This window comes from Olea europaea, chromosome 22 (genome assembly GCF_002742605.1).
Source record: "Olea europaea var. sylvestris chromosome 22, O_europaea_v1, whole genome shotgun sequence".
In the NCBI taxonomy this organism is placed as follows: Eukaryota; Viridiplantae; Streptophyta; class Magnoliopsida; order Lamiales; family Oleaceae; genus Olea; species Olea europaea.
Genome location: NC_036258.1, coordinates 7,807,311 through 7,826,628, shown reverse-complemented (window position 1 = coordinate 7,826,628; position 19,318 = coordinate 7,807,311). Strand labels below are relative to the sequence as shown.

At 39.1% G+C, this 19,318-nt stretch overlaps 1 protein-coding gene across 1 annotated transcript; it reads left to right on the top strand.

The window, feature by feature from the left end:
* Window positions 1-10,744: 10,744 nt before the first annotated feature.
* On the top strand, window positions 10,745-18,101 carry LOC111371595 (probable methyltransferase PMT3). The gene is made up of 8 exons (XM_022993661.1): window positions 10,745-11,027; window positions 11,678-12,082; window positions 12,258-12,422; window positions 12,522-12,704; window positions 12,869-13,463; window positions 16,567-16,679; window positions 16,805-17,025; window positions 17,451-18,101. The coding sequence occupies exons 2-8, from the start codon at window positions 11,810-11,812 to the stop codon at window positions 17,770-17,772; spliced, it is 1,872 nt and encodes a 623-aa protein (XP_022849429.1). The 5' UTR covers window positions 10,745-11,027; window positions 11,678-11,809; the 3' UTR covers window positions 17,773-18,101.
* The last annotated feature ends 1,217 nt before the right edge of the window (window positions 18,102-19,318 follow it).

Here is a 19,318-nt window from a genome sequence, read left to right as displayed (position 1 = left end):
AACAGCCAATAAGATGGCCCTAATCACTTTCTCCCAGGAAGATGCAGAAAGAGTTTACCACTCCCATTGTGACGCATTGGTTGTAACGGTCGTAGTGGCTAGAAATTGAACATGGATTGATCCCCATGGCCAATCCACTATTCGAATTTACTAGAGACAACATCGTCCCACGAGGGTGAATCATTCTACCCATCGAAATGGGTTCAGCACCCCTAGTGGCCCAACACTTCATGGAATTCCTAGTCGTAGACCAAAGGTCGGCCTATCATGGAGTATTGGAAAGACCCGCCTTAAAAGAGCTTTGGGCCGTCACATCCATCCACTACTTGTGTATAAAATTCCCAACTGAACATGGGATTGCTACGGTCCGAAGCGACCAGATGAGCTCCAGAGCATGTTACTTGAACTCTCTGAGAAAGTCAGAGCCCCGAACTGTTAACGTGATTATAACTGACGTTGCCAACGAAGCCAGTATGGACGTGGAAATGCTCGACGCCCCTGAACAATGGTATACCTCCGAACAAGAGGAAGACGTCGAAATGGAAGAGGCCCCTGAACAAGGACACCCTCTTGATGAGTTAGATCCCCGGATAATTGACTCTAAACCAAATGCAACCCTAATGGAAGAGTTAGAAACTTTCTCCGCCAACCCAGAGGACCCTATTCAGGTCTTGCGAATAGGAAAGGCACTGCCCTCTAAAGCAAAAGAGGAGATGATAAACTTCCTAAAAAGGAACTTGGATATCTTCGCCTGGAAGTATGAAGACATGGTAGGAATAGATCCAATGATCAGTTGCCACCATCTTAACATCAACTCCTCCTGTGCTCCTCATTGGCAGAAAAGACGTGCCCTCAATCCAGAAAGATACGAAGCTCTCAAAGACGAAGTAAGCAAGCTTAGTCGCAATGGTTTCATAAGGGAAGTCATATACCCGAAGTGGATATCCAACCCGGTCCTGGTGAAAAAGCCCAGGGGAAGTGGAGGGTGTGCGTAGACTTCATCAACTTGAATAAGGCGTGCTCTAAAAATAGCTTTCCACTTCCAAGAATAGACCAACTTGTGGATTCCACTGCTGGACATGAACTATTGAGCTTCATAGATGCATATTCGGGGTACAATTAGATACCCATGTTCCGACCTGACGAGGAAGCTACGTCGTTCATCACGGACAGAGGACTCTACTGCTACAAAGTCATGCCCTTCGGATTGAAAAATGTCGGAGCCACATATCAGAGGATGGTCAACATAATGTTCACCGAACTCATTGGCAAAACCATGGAAGTCTACGTGGATGACATGCTAGTCAAGAGCCTCTAGGCAAGCGAACACGTAAGTCACCTCGATCAAACCTTTCAGATATTTATAAAATATAAGATGAAGTTGAATCCCATCAAGTGCACCTTTGGGGTGGCTTTGGGTAAGTTCTTGAGATATATTGTTAACCAAAGAGGAATTGAAGCCAATTTGGTAAAGATAACGACCTTGCTGGAAATGAGGTCACCTCAGAAATCGAAGGAGGTCCAAAGCCTCAATGGTCTAATAGCTGCACTCAATCGCTTCATCTTCAGGGCCACTGATAAGAGCTTACCCCTCTTCAAGGTGCTTAAGTAAGGGAAGAAGTTCCAATGGACTTCTGAGCGAGAAGAAGCCGTCTAGGCGCTAAAAATGAACCTTGGAGAGGCATCCCTTTTGTCAAAACCTTGACCAGAAGAGTCTCTGCTGCTGTATTTGGCAGTATCGGACGTTGCGGTCAGCGCTGTTCTAGTCAGAGAAGAAAATGAACGAGAGTTGCCAGTATACTACGTCAGCAAAGCACTCCTTCCAGCTGAAACATGGTACCCAAATATGGAGAAATTGGCACTTGTCCTCATCACAACCTCGAGGAAACTGAGGCCATACTTCCAGGCCCACTCAATCGACGTTCTTACCAACTCTCTATTGAAGCAGGTGCTGCAGAGAACAGACGCATCAGGACGTCTACTAAAATGGGCAATCGAGCTCATTGAGTTCGACATATTTTTCCGACCTCGACATGCCATAAAGGGCCAAGCCCTTATAGATTTTGTGGTTGAGTTTGCCAAAGCCTCGAAAATGGAGGCAATGATGGAACCAGCCGAGCCCCCAACCCGGAAGCTGTGCGTAGATGGATCCTCAGGAAAGGCAGGCTCTGGAGCAGGAATAGTCTTGGAAAGCCCAAAGGGTCACAAGCTAAATTGCGCAGTAAGGTTCAACTTCAAAGCCTCGAACAACGCCGTCGAATACGAAGCCCTTCTAGCAGGCCTTAGACTGGCAAGAGAGATGCAGGTCAAAAAGCTCGTGGCCAGCAGTGATTCTCAGCTGATAGTGAATCAGGTCAGTGGAAGCTTTGCGACCAAAGACAGTGGCATGGTCGCATACTTGAAATTAGTTCTGGACATAGTCCTCCAGTTTGAAAGGTTTGAACTGATTCAAGTCCCATGCCTAGAGAACACACACGCAGACACCCTCTAAAAATTGGCCAGCAGCAAGGATTCTGAGTTATTAAAAATTGTCCCTATTGACCACTTGGCGAAGCCCTCCATTTTCGAATGAGAAGAGGTACTTTGGATAGAAGGCACCCCATTATGGATGCTGCCCATCATCGCCTATCTAAAGGATCAGACACTACCTGCTTTCAGAAGCGAGGCAAGGAAGTTGAGGAGAAGGGCTATGCACTTCGTCCTGAAAAAGGATGTGCTCTACAAAAGAGGCTTCACCTCACCACTTCTCAGATGTGTCAGAGGTGAAGAGGCCACATATATACTTCGGGAAATCCATGAGGGAATCTGTGAAAATCACTCTGGAGGAGCGGCCCTGGCACACAAGGTTCTCCGTCAAGGCTACTTCTGGCCGACCCTGAAAAGGGATGCTTGCCAGTTTGTCCAGAAATGTGACAAGTGTCAACACTTCTCGAATATCCAAAGGTAGCCTTCTCAGAACCTCTCTATGGTAACCAGGTACTGGCCATTCACCAAGTGGGGCATCGACTTCATTGGTCCACTCCCTAAAGGAAGAGGAAGCGCGACCATCACCATTGTCGCCATTGACTACTTCACCAAGTGGGTTGAGGCTGAACCTCTTACGAAGATTACCGAGGCAAATACTACAAAATTCATCTGGAAGAATATCATTTGCAGGTTTGGTATTCTCCACTCCTTAGTGTTCGACAATGGGAGACAATTCGAAAACAGAAAAATGCGAGAATTGTGCGATGAACTGGGGATAAAAAAGGATTTCTCAACGCCTCATCACCCGCAAGCAAATGGATAAGTTGAGGCAGTAAAAAAACCATCAAGCATACCCTGAAAAGGAAGCTTGACACATCAAAGGGGGGCTTGGGCCGATGAACTTCTCCACGTCCTCTAGGCAATCTGAACCACAAGTCGAATTGCAACTGGGAAAACACCATTCTCAATGACCTACGGGGCCGAGGCCATGAGCCCGATCGAGGTCAGGGCCCCATCACACCGTCGAATACACTACAACGAGATCAGTAACGACGAGACCTGGGTGAATGAACTCCACCTCCTTGAAGAAAGGAAGGATACCTTCCAGGTGAATTTGGCAAAGTATCATAAGAAGATGACCCGCTATTATAACTCCAAGGTTAGAAGCCGAACTCTTCGCCTGGGAGACCTCGTCCTCAAGAGGGTCTTCCAATCATCAAAGCCAATCGGGTCAGGAGTGTTTGGACTGAACTGGGAGGGTCCTTATCACATCTATAGGGAATCCCGACCTGGCATTTTTTAAATTGAAGACATGGCAGGGAAAGCACTACCTCATCAACGGAATATCGAACACTTAAGGAAATATTATTAGTGATGAGTTTTTGTTCCGAACCAATCTCGATGTTGTCTAATAAATGTGTGTCCCGATCCGATCTCATTTGTAATGGATAATGTAACTTTTTTAAGTATTGATACTTCAGTTCTTTGTCACATTGGTTATCAAATTGCTACCTCAACCCCTCAGTATTATTACTTTAGTGATCTGATCTTCTGATTATTGTTAAGAGACGCTTGGTGATTACTTAAGTGGTCTGATCTTCTTATTGTTGTTAAGAGGCGCTTAGTCTTGAAAGTTTGTCATTCATATATGCATAAATAGATCAATACGGTAAGAAAGTAGAAGCAATAATACTTGGTAAAAAAAATTTCATTTCATTTACTTCAAATTTACAAGAGGTCGAAGCCATTACAAAATAAGACCTACTCTACGGGAGGCTCCTCCCCGCTGGCCTCTGCCTCGCCAGCCTCGGGAGCAGATGGAGTGTCTTCTGCAAGCCTATCAAGCCAGCCTCCAGTAGGTCCCTCGAACTCTGCCTCTAAAGAGGAGATGTCCAAAGTAGGGTTGGCCTCTTTCAGCCGACCCAATATGCCTTGGGCATTTCAAGAGGCCCAGAAATTTGCAAAGTCGTCGCACATGGGATGTTCCTAGAAGTGGTTGATGAAATTTTGAACAACCACTTTCCCTACCGACTTCAGTTTCTCCTTCAAGGAGGCAATTTCCTCAGACTAGGCCTCCGTCCTCTGCCTCAGCTCAACTTTCTCTTTATTGAAGGCCCCCAGAGCCTCCGTGGCGAGCCGGTTGTGCTCGTTGGCATGATCCACTCTTCGGGTCATGGCAGCCACCTGACACTCCACTTCATAGAGCTCCTTTTTCAACCGCTCTATGTCCCTTCAGCAGCCGCCAGCTGGGCCTTAGCCTCCGTCCTCCTTTTCTCTTCATCTACAGCCTTGGCCCGAGCCTCCCTCACCTTGTCCCCATATTGCATCGCCTCCTTGAGGCGCTTGATGAGGTTCTCCCTCTTGGCGTTGAGGTTATTCACCAAGCCCTCGAGCTGGATGCTGGTGCTCAGATCCCGGGCCACACAGGCACTATTGGCCGTCACCAAGTCCTCGACTGTGTAAGAGTCGATGTGGTCCCTCCATTCTTTAGTCCAATACTTATTGTGAACCATGGCCACTGCAGCCGTTTCTGGGGGGAGACCCTCCAGTACTTCGTTAATGGCTCCTCGGAGTTCGAGCCCAAGAAGTCTACCTCCTTTGAAGGACAGGCACTTTTCTTCTGAGGCTGTCCCGACACCTGGGCAAGAGGGATAGTAGCAACTGGCGCCTTGGCCGGGGTAGGAAAAGCCTCTGATGGCGCGGACGTTCTCTCCGGAATGGCCATCCTGGTAGGAATTGTGGTTTGCCTCAGAACAGGGGGTGGCCTCGCCACCGTTGGCTGCTAAGAAGGGGGCAGTAGGTTTCTTGCCCTTCCGAAGTAGATTCGCCTCTACATCCTCAGGCACCTCCTCCTCCGTCGAAGGTGGGAGCCTCTTGCTGGCATCCACTAAGTCCTCCATCTGCTTCTTGTAAGAGGAGGAGGAGGTCTTCAAGGCCCTTGCATCGGCTATCATCTTCTGTATTGTTTTGAAGTCGGGTCGGAGAGGCATCTTCTTATTGAAGTTGTCTGCAAGAAACAAGTAAATTAGTACAAGTGTAAACGACTCGGAAATATTCAAAGGTATTCGCTTCGAGACATTACCTTGTGAGGCCATTAGGTCGTGCATCACAAAATGGAGGTTCTTTCTGATCAGCCGATAGAACGATCGCTTCTTCGAAGGCAGCTGATAGATGACGCAGATGATTTTGAAATCGTCGGAGGACAGCTCACACCGAGGAAGAGTGCCTTCAAAAAATGAATACGATTGTTAGCTATAATCCGAACCGAAGATAAACAAAAAAGAAATATAGCTACAATACTCACTAAGTGTCGAGTCCTTCATGGGGACCATAAGAGGTGCCAGGGAATCCACCTCCATCGTATCCCATCTCTCGGCAGCCCAGCACCACGAGCCCTTCCACTCCTTGATAGAGCTCGACAGATCGAGCACGAATGGAGTATGGAAATCCCAAGAGGTCAGGTAATACCAGTCCCTCGTCTTATTTCTCCGGCTATTACTTTTGGAATATAGAGAGTCTGAAAAACAGAGAAGGGCATCTCCACTCTTGGTGACGCCTCTTTCCATAACATCCAGGAGCCTACCATCTGGCTCCAGGAGTTCGGATTCAGTTGGGTCAGTGCTAAGCCGTAAGACCTAAGCACCATCCCGAAAAATGGGTGAATTGGAAGCCTAAGGTCAGCCCTAAGGATCGCCTCACTTATCGTCACAAACCCTGGCCTAGGGTAGCAGGCCCTCTCGTCAGGCTCGGGGATGCTATCCGGTATCTTATATTCAGTTCTAAGTCTTTTTAGGTCGGCCTCCTTTAGCTTAGAGGGCTAATTCGATGCCCCCCAATGCACAAAGATATCTACTGGGATATCCAGCCTCTTCCAAATATTCTCCCCTCCAAGTATCGCCTCGACTATTTCGGAAGAGGTCGCCACAATGGGCTCGTCCATCCGTACTAACTCTAGCCCTCTCCCCGAATTAGCACCACCCTCGGAAGCCATTTTTAGAAAGGAAATATCTCAAAATAGTTACTAAAACTTACGAGTTTGAGTGTTCCCTAGTCGGAAATGGTCAAAAAGTGGTGTGTGGTCGTCGAAAAATCAAAGTTCTCGCTGGAAACGCTTGAAGAACGCCGAAAATTGCAAAGAGATTTGAGAGTAATGGGATTTTCTGTTTTCGCAAGAGTAAAAAATCCAAAAAATGCTCAAGTCCGCTCTTTATAGAGTGCTCCAACTAATTCCCACCATTGAATTCAAATGCAATCAATCTAGGCCGTCCGTCACATCATCAATCTAGGTTGTTGAAATGAAATGCCAGATTTGATTTACGCCTAAGATTTTGTTGTGACCCTCATGCTCACATATAACGCGTCGCCTTGGTCACCACCAGCCATCAACAATAAGTAGCCGCAGTAGCCTTTTAGGGGAATGGGCGTTGCATCCAACTTTCACCTTGGAAATACGCAACAGCTGTCAAATCATTTAACGTCATATATGCCCGCCTCGGAACGATCTCCTCATTCAACTTTACAAAGCTTAGGCGTACCTAACGTGAAGCCACCTCGAAAAGTCCACCACCACATCACGCGAGGTGTGGAACACTCAATTACGCCCCTAACTAAACTACCTCGGAAAGTCAACCACCACATCACGCGAGGTGTGGAACGCTCATCCGAAGTGGTCCCGAAGTGATTTCACTAATGGAGACGATCTGCTATCACACTACGAGGTGTAGGTAATCTTGCAGGACTAACCGAAGCGCCCTCGCCCCCTTTTAATCCGAGGCGAAATTAACCTTGGAAACCTCAGCCAGAGGATCCGCTATCGATTTCAGAATGAGATCTTTGTTAAGATCTTTTCTGTCCCTAAGGTTTAAAGTGATTTGACGTCTCCATGAGGCTAGTTGATGTGACCTATCAACTTTATGTCAATTCAACTCGGGAGAAGTAACTATCCGCCCACTCTATAGACGCGGTTGATTGACGCCTATGAGCAGACGCCTCATACTGTTCAAATGTATACACGTGTCCCACATCCAACAGCTCTCCTCACCTATAAATACCCAAGGCTTGACAAGAGGCAAAGGTAATGAAACTCTTCCTACTTAGCATTCCATAGTAAGCAAATATATATTCTCCTCCCCACTATTTTGCACAACATTGGTACTATTTCGATCACCTGAGCCTAACTTGATCGTCGGAGTGTATACGGCCGTCGCATCCCCCCGCTGGTCCCGGCCGTGTGTAGAAGACCGTGCGTTGATTGTGCGCAGGGAGGAATACGTGGAGTGGCTATCGGTTGGCCACATGGAGGGTCCAATTTTCAAGGTCAACAACTGTCGTCACGTGCCACCCCATGGAGGGTCCAATTTTCAAGGTCAACAACTGTCGTCGCGTGCCACCCCACTGAATCCGTGGACTATAGTTAGCTGGACAGCGATGTCTCAATGTTGTTGAATACATGTCCGTATCAACCCATTGATCAATACCGAATCCGACCCATGTCCCCAAATTTTTTCATGCAATGCTGCCATCAAATAAATAGGCATAGTAATACCTTGGTTCTTACCGTATTACAAAATCAACCCGAATGTCTTAATTAATTCTTTTCTGAATCTATGCAGTGTCCGAACATCCCACATGCCTTCAGTGTCCGAACATCCCACATGCCTTCGACCATGACAAAGCATCAGTCAAAACATCACTTGTGCCATTGTCATTTTCTCCATAATTGTCCTCACACACCTGAACCTTCTTATATATTAAGTTAAAATATTAATACATCTGTCTCAATGCAAGTTTAAACCAATAAATTAATATAAAGTTCACCATAAAATTAAAATTGTAAATTTATTATTTTCGAAATAGATAAGAAAGATATTATCATAAATTATTATTCCATTAAACTAATAAATAACATATTATGAGCAAAAAATATTTTTTTTAAAATGGATAAATGGTCCAATTTGGTTTCAAGCGACTTTTAACTATGGAAACCTAAACCGAACCATTTCTAAATAGTTTGGTTTAGTGTGAAACTAAAAATATTGACAAACCATGGGAATCTAAACCAACAGTTTTAAAATCACAATTTTTCGATTCAATTTGATAAGTTGACAGGTCTTTTTCATCCCAAACGATGCATGATGATGAAGTACTGATAGATTAGGGTTGGAAAGTCAATCTAATTTTGAATTTAAAAGGTGGAGGTGCGGTCATCGACTGCAATAGATGGTGGCGGTAAGTAAGGAAGTAATGGTGGGTATAGGCAATGACGATGATGTGTATAGAAAGTGGAGGTGCCGATGGTGGTGGTGGTGGGCTTGTCTGGGTTAAGATTGATTTACCGTATGAAAAATAATTATTTTGAAATTTGAAACTTATTGAGCCTATGTTTGATACTCATAATCTAAAAACTCATTTTCAACCATAGATTCTTTCAATAAAATAATTTTGATCGTAAAATTAAAACTTTTACCTACTTTTTAACAACATATCTCCAAAAAATACTCTTGTAAAATATATTTTTTAATAATAAACTGGGCTCAAACACGCTCTGAGTGTGTAGTGTAATTATCACTTTTAAAATTAATAATATTTGGGCCAACTCTGGTCAAGAAATCGGCCTATAAATAAGGAAGACTTTCCAAATAATTTAGACCTTTGATAAATTTACATTTTATTTAGCATAGTGTGAAAAAGACCCTCTTCATATTTTGGGCCCACAGGGGAGCCCGGATTCCTCTGGGTCGTTTTCCGAAGTCCAGCTCAGTGCAAGATCACCGACACTTTATTTCCTCTTTCGGCTTAAAACCGCGTTGGAGCAAGTAATTGTTAATTGCAATTTTAAGAAAATAATTCAAAAATATATTAACGAGTTACCTTACTGTTACATCTTGAAATACACTTCATTTCTATGTTTGTCTCACACGTATATTATTAATATTATATTATTTCTTGATTTATTCAAGAGTATCACTCGATCTAATATCAGGTCTAAGTGGCTGCTTTTCAAATCAGACAATTTGTCGCATTCCAGTTTTAATAGCTATGATTGTGTATTTGATATCTAACCAAAATGAATTAAATATCATTTTTTTTAAGATACAATTGAAGTAGGCATAGTTTTGGTTGACATACTATAACGTGCTTTAATTTCATTTCGGTCCTCGTGAAGTAGTTAACTACTCGACAAAATGAATCACATTTTAGGCATAATCTAGTTATGGATAAATAAGGGACTGTGATATTGATAAAAACTGATGGCTCCAATGAAATGTGTAGTTAAAATTACAAAACTAGCACTAAGTGGTAATATTGTTATTTTGTTGTAATAATATTTTGTTCACTAAAAAATAATAAATATGGTAAAAATCGAAACAATTTTGATTATTCCTTCAGTAACTTGTAGTCGTAGAGATTTCAATGTTCATTAAGCTTATTCCATTATAAATTATTCGCTTTGCTTGTGTAATAAATTTAAATAACGGGAAAAGGTAACAAGACATGTTTGTTTAGGAGGCTTTTAATTGTATTCATTTATGATCAAAATAAAATTTTCATCAACATTTTTGTAGGATTCGAAACTACAAAATGTGATTTAACCACACATTCACACAATAAAATACTATGTATGTAAATCCAAGATTTTTTCCTTTTTTTTAATTATGCATCCTTGATTCTCCTAAAAATCATTATTTTAAATATAATTTTTTCCATTTATCCTGTTTGATTCTCATTTTTATTAAAATACATTTTTTCTCTCTTTTTTTAAATTACACATTTTTTATTAAAATAATATTATACATAAATAAAAAAATTTCCTTATTTTTCATCCACACATTCTCTCTCAGCCCCCGTTTGACCCCCATTTTATAGAAATGAAAATGAGTGGAATATCATTTTTTTTTTTAAATGAGTGGTTGAAAACGAAGAAAAAATTTTGATTTATATATGATATTATTTTATGATAGATTGTATGATTGAAAATAAGAATGAGAAAAATGAAATATAATGGAATGAAAATTAATGGAGGCCAAATGAGAGCTCAATCTACTATTTTAAAATTCATTTTTTCATAAATAAGGTGAAACATAATTTAGATTTGATTTAGGTAAAAAAAATTAATTAATTAATTAATTAATAATTAATTTAATTACGTATTTAATTGAATTCATGATTTTTATCAATTTTAATTTAATTAGGGGGGGGGGTAGGAGGGGGGGTTAATTCGCAGTCAAAATTGTGTTAATAATATATTATCACCTCCTCCAACCAAAAACACGAGAGCACAGAAACTCATAACTGAGATCTATCCCCACGCGACTCCCACTCCTACCCCGGTCACTGCCACTCCCCCCGCCCACCCACGCCTCCAATCTATATATCTATATGGCTATCTATCCGATTTCCCATTTCAATTTGTAGCGAAAAGGATACACCCCAGCCCTTTCTCTCTTGCTCCCCCACTCCGTACAAATCTTGGGCCATTTTTCACTTTCTTTCATTTTCACATCATATTTGCAATTTCTTACACATAATTGATTCAGATAATTCAATTCAGATCTGCCCAGGTTGTTACTGCATTGAATTTTAATCCGATCTTATTTCATTTACCGTCCCTTTATTCTTGATTTGCTGTAAATTTATATCCATTTAGATTTTGTCTATATTGCAGGATTGATAAGGTTTGTGTTTTTAATGATTGTTATAATTAACGATTAGCGCAATAATTATGAAGTGTTAAGAAATATGTAATTAGATCTGCCTTGATTTTGCTGTAATTCAACTCAATTGATCTAAAAGATTAAGTCTTAGCTCGTACTTTGAGTTTCTTGATGTAGATTCAATTTTTGTTTCTTGAAATGGGGTTAAAATGATAAAGATGATACCATTGCTGTGATTTTTTCTAGAAAGAAGGAAAGCAGGTGCATCCTAGTATTATCTTTTTGGATTTTCTTTCTTTCTTTTTTTTTTTTTTTTTTTGGGCAGTCTCTCATATCACTTAAATTATAACTTTTACTGATCCTTGACTGTAAAATTTACTGCAAACCTTACACATATCTACTTGTAGTTCCACCACCATTGATTAAACAAAGAAATAAAATTCACACTGGAATCATCTAATGGATATGTTAAGGTCAACTTTTAAGAATAGGGCTGTTGACTTATTTACATTGGTTTTTTGCATGCCTAACGCTTATTTTTTTTGGATCTACTTCAGATCTACTCAAATTCCACCTCAATCAACAAAGTTTTGGAAGCTCAGTTATAAAATTATTTGGTGGTCATAATATCTGAACTTTGAGTTGAAAGGAGAAGCTGAAGGTTCTTTAAGAAGTATTAAGCTATATAAATGATGAGGGGTAGATCAGATGGAGCACAAAACAAGCGCTTGTTAACTTCTGTGTGCATTGGGGCTGTGTTTGTTGTATTTCTGTATGTCTATTTTGGCTCTAAGAATGCCGGTGAGTCTGCTCTAGAGTATGGCAGCCGTTCTTTGAGAAAACTTGGGTCCTCTTATTTGAGTGGTGATGAAGACTCTGATCTTGGAGGCAAGCAGGATGAGTCTTTATTCAAGTTTGGACTTGATGATGGGGAGGATAGTATTGTCACAAAGAGTTTCCCTGTAAGTCTTTCTGTTGCTAACCATGTAGTACACAAATCAACTTCTCCCCAACCCCACATGCACTCATGCACTCTCTTAAAGAAGGAAAAAAGGAAACCTTACCTCCCTATTGCTTGTTTTTTCCCTTTTTTTATTTAACTGAACAGCTTTATTCATTGCTTCTGTTTGATTCAAGGTTTGTGATGATCGTCATTCGGAGCTAATCCCCTGTCTGGACAGACATCTTATATATCAAATGAGATTGAAGTTGGATTTATCTTTGATGGAGCACTATGAAAGACACTGTCCCTTACCTGAGAGACGGTACAATTGCTTAATTCCTCCTCCTCCAGGATACAAGGTAAATAAAAAAGACAAATTTTATCAAAGTCTTGACTGTGATATTTCGCAAACCTTTTAACTCATGCTGGTTCCTTTTATTTATTCTATGGGGTTACAGATCCCAATTAAGTGGCCAAAAAGTAGAGATGAAGTATGGAAAGCAAACATTCCTCATACTCATCTTGCACATGAGAAGTCTGACCAGAATTGGATGGTTGTTAAAGGTGATAAGATTAATTTTCCTGGAGGAGGTACTCATTTTCATTATGGGGCTGGCAAATACATTGCTTCAATGGCAAACGTAAGTATTATGATTCTTGTAGTATCAAAAAATTGACCAAGAAATTCAACCTGATGAGTACACTATGTTCATTCAGCTGTTGCATTATGATCATTATTCTGCATCATATCTCAAAATTTTATGAAATTTTGCTTCTGATTCTAGTAATGCTCTGTGTTTTGCAGATGCTGAACTTCTCAAAAAATAACTTGAACAATCAGGGAAGGTTGCGTACAGTTCTTGATGTTGGTTGTGGTGTTGCCAGTTTTGGTGCTTACCTTCTAAAGTCCGATATTATTGCTATGTCTTTAGCTCCAAATGATGTGCACCAAAATCAGATCCAATTTGCGCTAGAGAGAGGAATTCCTGCATTTCTTGGTGTTCTTGGAACAAAGAGGCTTCCTTACCCAAGCAGATCTTTTGAACTTGCTCACTGTTCTCGTTGTAGAATTGATTGGCTGCAGAGGGATGGGCTCCTTCTTCTTGAGTTGGACAGGCTTCTTAGACCTGGAGGCTATTTTGCCTACTCGTCCCCTGAAGCTTATGCACAGGATGAAGAAGACCTAAGAATATGGAGGGAGATGAGTGCACTTGTGGAACGTATGTGTTGGACAATTGCTGCGAAAAGGAACCAAACTGTAATTTGGCAAAAGCCTTTAACAAATGACTGTTATTTGGAAAGAGAACCTGGCACTCACCCACCTATGTGTCGATCTGATGACGATCCAGATGCTGTGTGGGATGTCCCAATGGAAGCATGCATTACACCTTATTCTGATCGTAAGTACCTTACATCATGTATTACATGTTCATCGCTTGCATTCATCTTCTTAACTAGGACAGTTTTCTGGAAAGAAGTGGATGAAGGTGTATCTTGCCACTTCTTAATAACAGTTTTCACATCTAAGTAATGACTGCAATGTACATTGTGATTGCTTTATATGAAGACTAAGAAGGGGTAGAGAAGTGATCCCTGCATGTAATTGGAGTCCTAATCAATTTGGCAAGAGGGGTATTTTTTCTTTTTCTTTTTTTAAATTAAAAATTAAAAAATAAAATTGAAGTATTCTTTTATCCTCTTTCATTTTTAACCTGATCTATGACATCTATAAAGCCATGTGCTTGAATTTAGACAGGATATATTAAATAATTGAATTTTGTGAATGACATGTTATAATTAGTGGGTTTAAGGGAAGTGGACTTCATTTTTAGATGTTTCAAAATGGAATGGATATTCAATTTGGAGAAGAGCAAACAGTAATTTTATAGTTGGATGGTCAACTGCTAATTGACGGTTATCAATTACTACCTTAGAGTCTTTTCTGGTATGGTACTTTGCTAATTTTATATTGTTTTTCATTGACAGATAAAATATATTTAGTCAACCACCCTAGTTTGTGTATCATGCGTTTTTATCGGAGTACCTAACTGGGTGTGCAGTCGATGCTCACTAATATTCTACCAACAAAATCTAGGTTTAAGTTAGAGCATATCCTGAAAAGTTCAGCTAAGCTAGTGACTTAACTTCTATTGAAAAAAGGAAAATTTCTTAGAGAATGCATTTGTGCTTGTGTATATTCCTCACTTGGCCTTAAAGATGGGCGAATTACCACCTTAGGTGATGCTAATGACACAAATACCATAAAGTGATTTTTTTGCCAAATTTTGAACCCCGAGGTAGCAACAAAGCACTTTGCAAAACCATAAAGGAGAATATTTCACCTGAAGATATGTGTTCCCTGAAAAATTAATAATGTTAGGATCGAGAAAAATTATTACCTTAGAGGTTATTAATTTGTGGATAAGAGAATTATTTATTAATTTATAGAGATTACGTGAAGCCATTTTCTTGTCAATGCTACAAAAAGTTGATAGATTTCGAGCACCTCTTAAATTATTCTAGTGAAAATAATACGATGATGGAATAGCCTTCCGCAACTGAGATAAAGTTGGCCATGGTGTTTGGGAGTCTCGTGTGAAAAGGCTCTTGTTCAATGGATCAGTGGGACTGAACAGTTCCTGCATATGCTTTCACAGGGTTAAGGGGTACTAAATTTGCCCACCAAGAATGATCATGATTTAGATGATAATTTTGTTTTACCATGTATTTCTTCAAAATAAACCTCTCCAGCATCGTATACAAAGGGGAAAAAATACCAAATGTGGTATATGCTTTGCATAAAATTAGAGATAAGTTGAATTTGGTTTGAGAGCAAGCAAAAAAGCAAACAACATTATATGCATATTTTTCAGGAAAAAAATGAAATGAGAAAATATAAGTGTCGAGTAAAAATGTTTCTTAACTATTATAAAAATTTACGAATTAAACCAATTATTAATTTATATTTTCGTTGGCCCTAAAGGATTTGAAATAAAATTATTATCTTAAGCATTTAGCAAGATTGTTACTTTAGTACACTAGCCCTAGTGGGGAAACTTTATTATTTAAGCGAGATTATTCTCGTAGGGCCCTTGAGGATTTGTAATAAAATTATTATCTTATGCAATTAGCAAGATTATTACTTTAGCACAATGGCCTGAATCAGGAATTTTTATTATTTAAGCAAGATTATTTATTTATTTAATATTCATTTATCATGATTTTTATGTATACAGAATTCCCATTCCATAATTCGTTATTGAAAACAAGAATTTCTTGTTCAATTGAATTTAGTTGATTGGTGGCCATTATTTCCTAAAAAATAATGTTTTGAATAGTGATTATTAGGAGAATGTGTGGTTAAAAAAGTATGAAAAATTTTTGGGTTTACGTGCATAATATTTTATTGTGTATATATATGGTTGAAAATTAGTATGTAGAAAAAAGAGCTTTCATATAATAGTTGTCAAACAGGGGCTAATGTAATCCTAAATTGTGGTCTAAGTATAAGTCTATTGTTTATATGAAAAATGGGCTTGGAGGTAGGTAATGCATAGGAATGAGGATTAGTGTAGGCGGGAGAAAATGAAGAAATGCTATAGAGATTATGTTAAGAAGGTATCTACAAAGTAAAACGGAAAGTTTTAAAGAACGATTACGAGATCATCTTTGTGACCTGGTACTCGGTGTTTTTAAATGAAAATGTTTATTAGATGTAACATGGAAGTGGGATCATGTTAGAATTAATAAAATGAAGAAAGGAGGTTATATGCCAACAAGTGAAAGTGATATAGATTGAGGATATACTAAGAGAAAATGACTACTTAGATGGTTCAGTACATATCATATAAATTTCAAAAAGTTCCTAATACTAATAGCGATACGATTCCGATAGAGCAAGTCTAAAGAATGGGATAAACTAAAATGGACTTAACCCGATGTAGTAGTAAAAAAACTGATTTTGTTGGACTTTCAGTAGGTAAAGCTTTGGATCAAATAAGTGCGAAAGAATATTCATGGAATCGTCCCCAATGTTTATTGGAAAATGACTTCGGTGGTTGTATCTGCAATAAATTATCAGTTTACTTACAGGGAAGGGGTATAAGTGTTAAAATTCATTAGGTTTGAGGTCCTAAAATGTTTTGGCATATAGTGAACATGAAGCTAAGGATTATGTCCTTTGGTATACTGAAGTTGTATGTGTATTCAAGCATTTTCTACTTTGCTTAATCTATCTTGACGGCTTATAAGTGTCTATTTGGCCACGCCTTGTTTTTCATTTAAACCTTATTTCATTGTCATTTTTACTTTCTCACTTGAAACTGGAATTAATTGGACTGATAGTTTTTGAAGCAAACCACCTTTAATAATTGCTCTGGGATTTTGAGATTGATCTCTGCAATGGTATTCTGTTTTATTCGAGCTCATATATGATATTGCAACCAAATTTATTCTGATAGACCTGTAACTTCATTTCTAATGTTTTGTTTCCCCTCGCATCAGATGATCACAAAACTAGAGGTGGTGGCCTTGCACCATGGCCTGCCCGATTAACTTCTCCTCCTCCACGGCTTGCTGATTTTGGCTATTCAAGTGAAATGTTCGGAAAAGACACGGTATTTGGAAAGTTTTCTTACATCTATTTGTTTTCTTTCAATTTGGGCTGCTTGCTTATCTGATTCACGCGGCTATTATAAATAGTGAATTCAATGTTGACTTTGTGTTTCTTGTTTGCACAAAGGAACTTTGGCGCCGGAGGGTTGAGAGCTACTGGAATCTCTTGAGTCCAAAGATCTCATCAGATACTCTGAGGAACGTGATGGACATGAAAGCCAATTTAGGGTCATTTGCTGCTGCTTTGAAGGATAAAAATGTGTGGGTGATGAATGTTATCCCTGAGGATGGGCCCAAAATGCTTAAGATTGTGTATGATAGAGGCTTGATTGGCACGACACACAACTGGTATGTGGAAAATTCCTAGATTACCGTTAATATGGTGTTTTATATGGGTGACTTCGTGATCCCGTTTATCACACATTATGATAACTGTTTTTTCTCCATGCTTCTGAGAGGAGTCGCCTTAAAGATAGACAAAATCAAAATGTTGACATGCATATATGAGTTATTTTTAGCTCAAGAATCTCTGTTTGTGTATCAAGAGAATAAAAATACTTAAATGGGAAAAACAAAATCGGATTAGGAATTCAGAGACTATCAGCTAGTTATTGAGTACCCCCATTGGTTTGTAAAGTGACTTGGAAAGTTCGTCAAAATATTTTGTATCTCAATATTTTTCCTTAAGATAATTCAACATTCCATATGGGATCATTTCGTAATTGAACATGTTTTAGAATCTGGAAGATGGATCACGTCTGACTGATCTACAGGTGTGAAGCCTTCTCAACATACCCCAGGACTTACGACTTGCTCCATGCTTGGACTGTGTTTTCCGACATTGAGAAGAAAGGTTGTAGTGGTGAGGATCTACTGCTCGAGATGGATCGAATTCTCAGGCCTACAGGTTTCATTATTATCCGGGACAAACAATCCGTCATCGAGTTTGTAAAGAAGTATTTATCTGCATTGCATTGGGAAGCAGTTGCGACAGCCGATTCCACTTCAAACCCCGACCAAGAAGGAGACGAGGTTGTGCTTGTCGTCCAAAAAAAGCTTTGGTTGACAAGTGAAAGCTTCAGGGATACAGAGTAGACTATACAGTAAGACAACTAGTCAATCCTCGTGCCTCTTCGTTACGTATTATCAGGATTTAAGAAGAGTAATCTCGGGAGTTCTCGCAAAATCTATATCATTTTGTAGACAACCGTACGGTGTTTATCATTTTCTGCCTTTTGTTGTTCTTTTTCTTTGTGTTTTTATGGCTATTCCAATTTAGTTGACAAGCCATAGACAGCTTCTAATTTATAGGCTATTCTCATTTGTTATAAAATTTTCTGTTTGGCATTGTTGCAGCCTAGTTGTATAGATAGCATCGTATCTCATGCTGAAATTCTTCGGTGAAGTTCTTCGTTTTATGATCATTTTTAAAACTTCAATTTATCTTATATTAAGAATAATTTTATAATTTTGATTTGTCTTTTGGTTCTTATATTTGACGAGTTTTTGCATGTTATAAGGTTGCAGGGTTTAAGGTGTGTATATAGGAAATATTTTGTGACTTGTCATTTAGGTTATTGGATTTGAGATTCTGAGTGTGTACCAGGAAATTTTTTCTGGGTTAGTGGCATATGGTTGTACATTATCATGGTGTTAGGGAAGGAAAAAATTTTGTCCTTGCATTGTCACCTAAGTTATGTTACAGGAACATTTGGCAATTTTTCATTGGTTTTGAGTCCAAGAATGACAGCAAATACACCATACAAGACAGCACCTGTACGGTTCCCCTGGAATGGGGTGGGACCCGCTAATGAGTTACAAAGCCCCTGTTTGGTAGAAATTAAAATTAAATTTTTAGTAGATTTTGATAAAAGTTGATAAAATGTGTGGTTGAAAAGTTTTTGGTTTTATAAAATTAGTTGGAATTAATCATTGATTTTGAATTAAATTAAAGTTGGATTTTAATTCATCTACTAGGGCAAAATCTTGATGGTGACGAGTTGGCGTACGATCTGTCTCTTTTTATTTTGCCCCTGTTTGGGCTCCATTAACTTTCATTCCATTATATTTCATTTTTTTCTCTCTTATTTTTAATTATACAATCTTCTATAAAATAATATTACACGTAAATCGTTAATTTTTCATTCTTTCTCAATCATTCATTTTTTAAAAAAATATTATTTCACCCATTAATTTTTCTACGTAATGAATGCCAAACAGGGACTTTATTTTTATGTTTTAAAATGTCGTATTTTAAATGTAAAAAGGACAAAAATACGAATTTTTAAATCTCGTCTTTCGAAAAATCCCGATTAGATAGGACTCGGAGGGCCGCGGCCCCTATTGCCATCTTTACATGGTGCACGATTAGACTGTTAAACTTGCGTCGATTGGTTTTCCATATTGATATGTTTGAGCTAAGCTATTTACTAAAGACTCTAAACTTCAAAATTAGTACCATACAACTTTTAATATAGTATAGAATAATGGGAACCTAAAGTATTGTTGTATCCCATTTTCTTACCTAATTCATTTTCATAAATTTACTTTTCAACTTATATCCTGATTTTAAGAAGAATAATGAATTTAATTTTGTTTTAATTCAACCGATGGATTATGATTTTGTTTCAATTCAATTCAC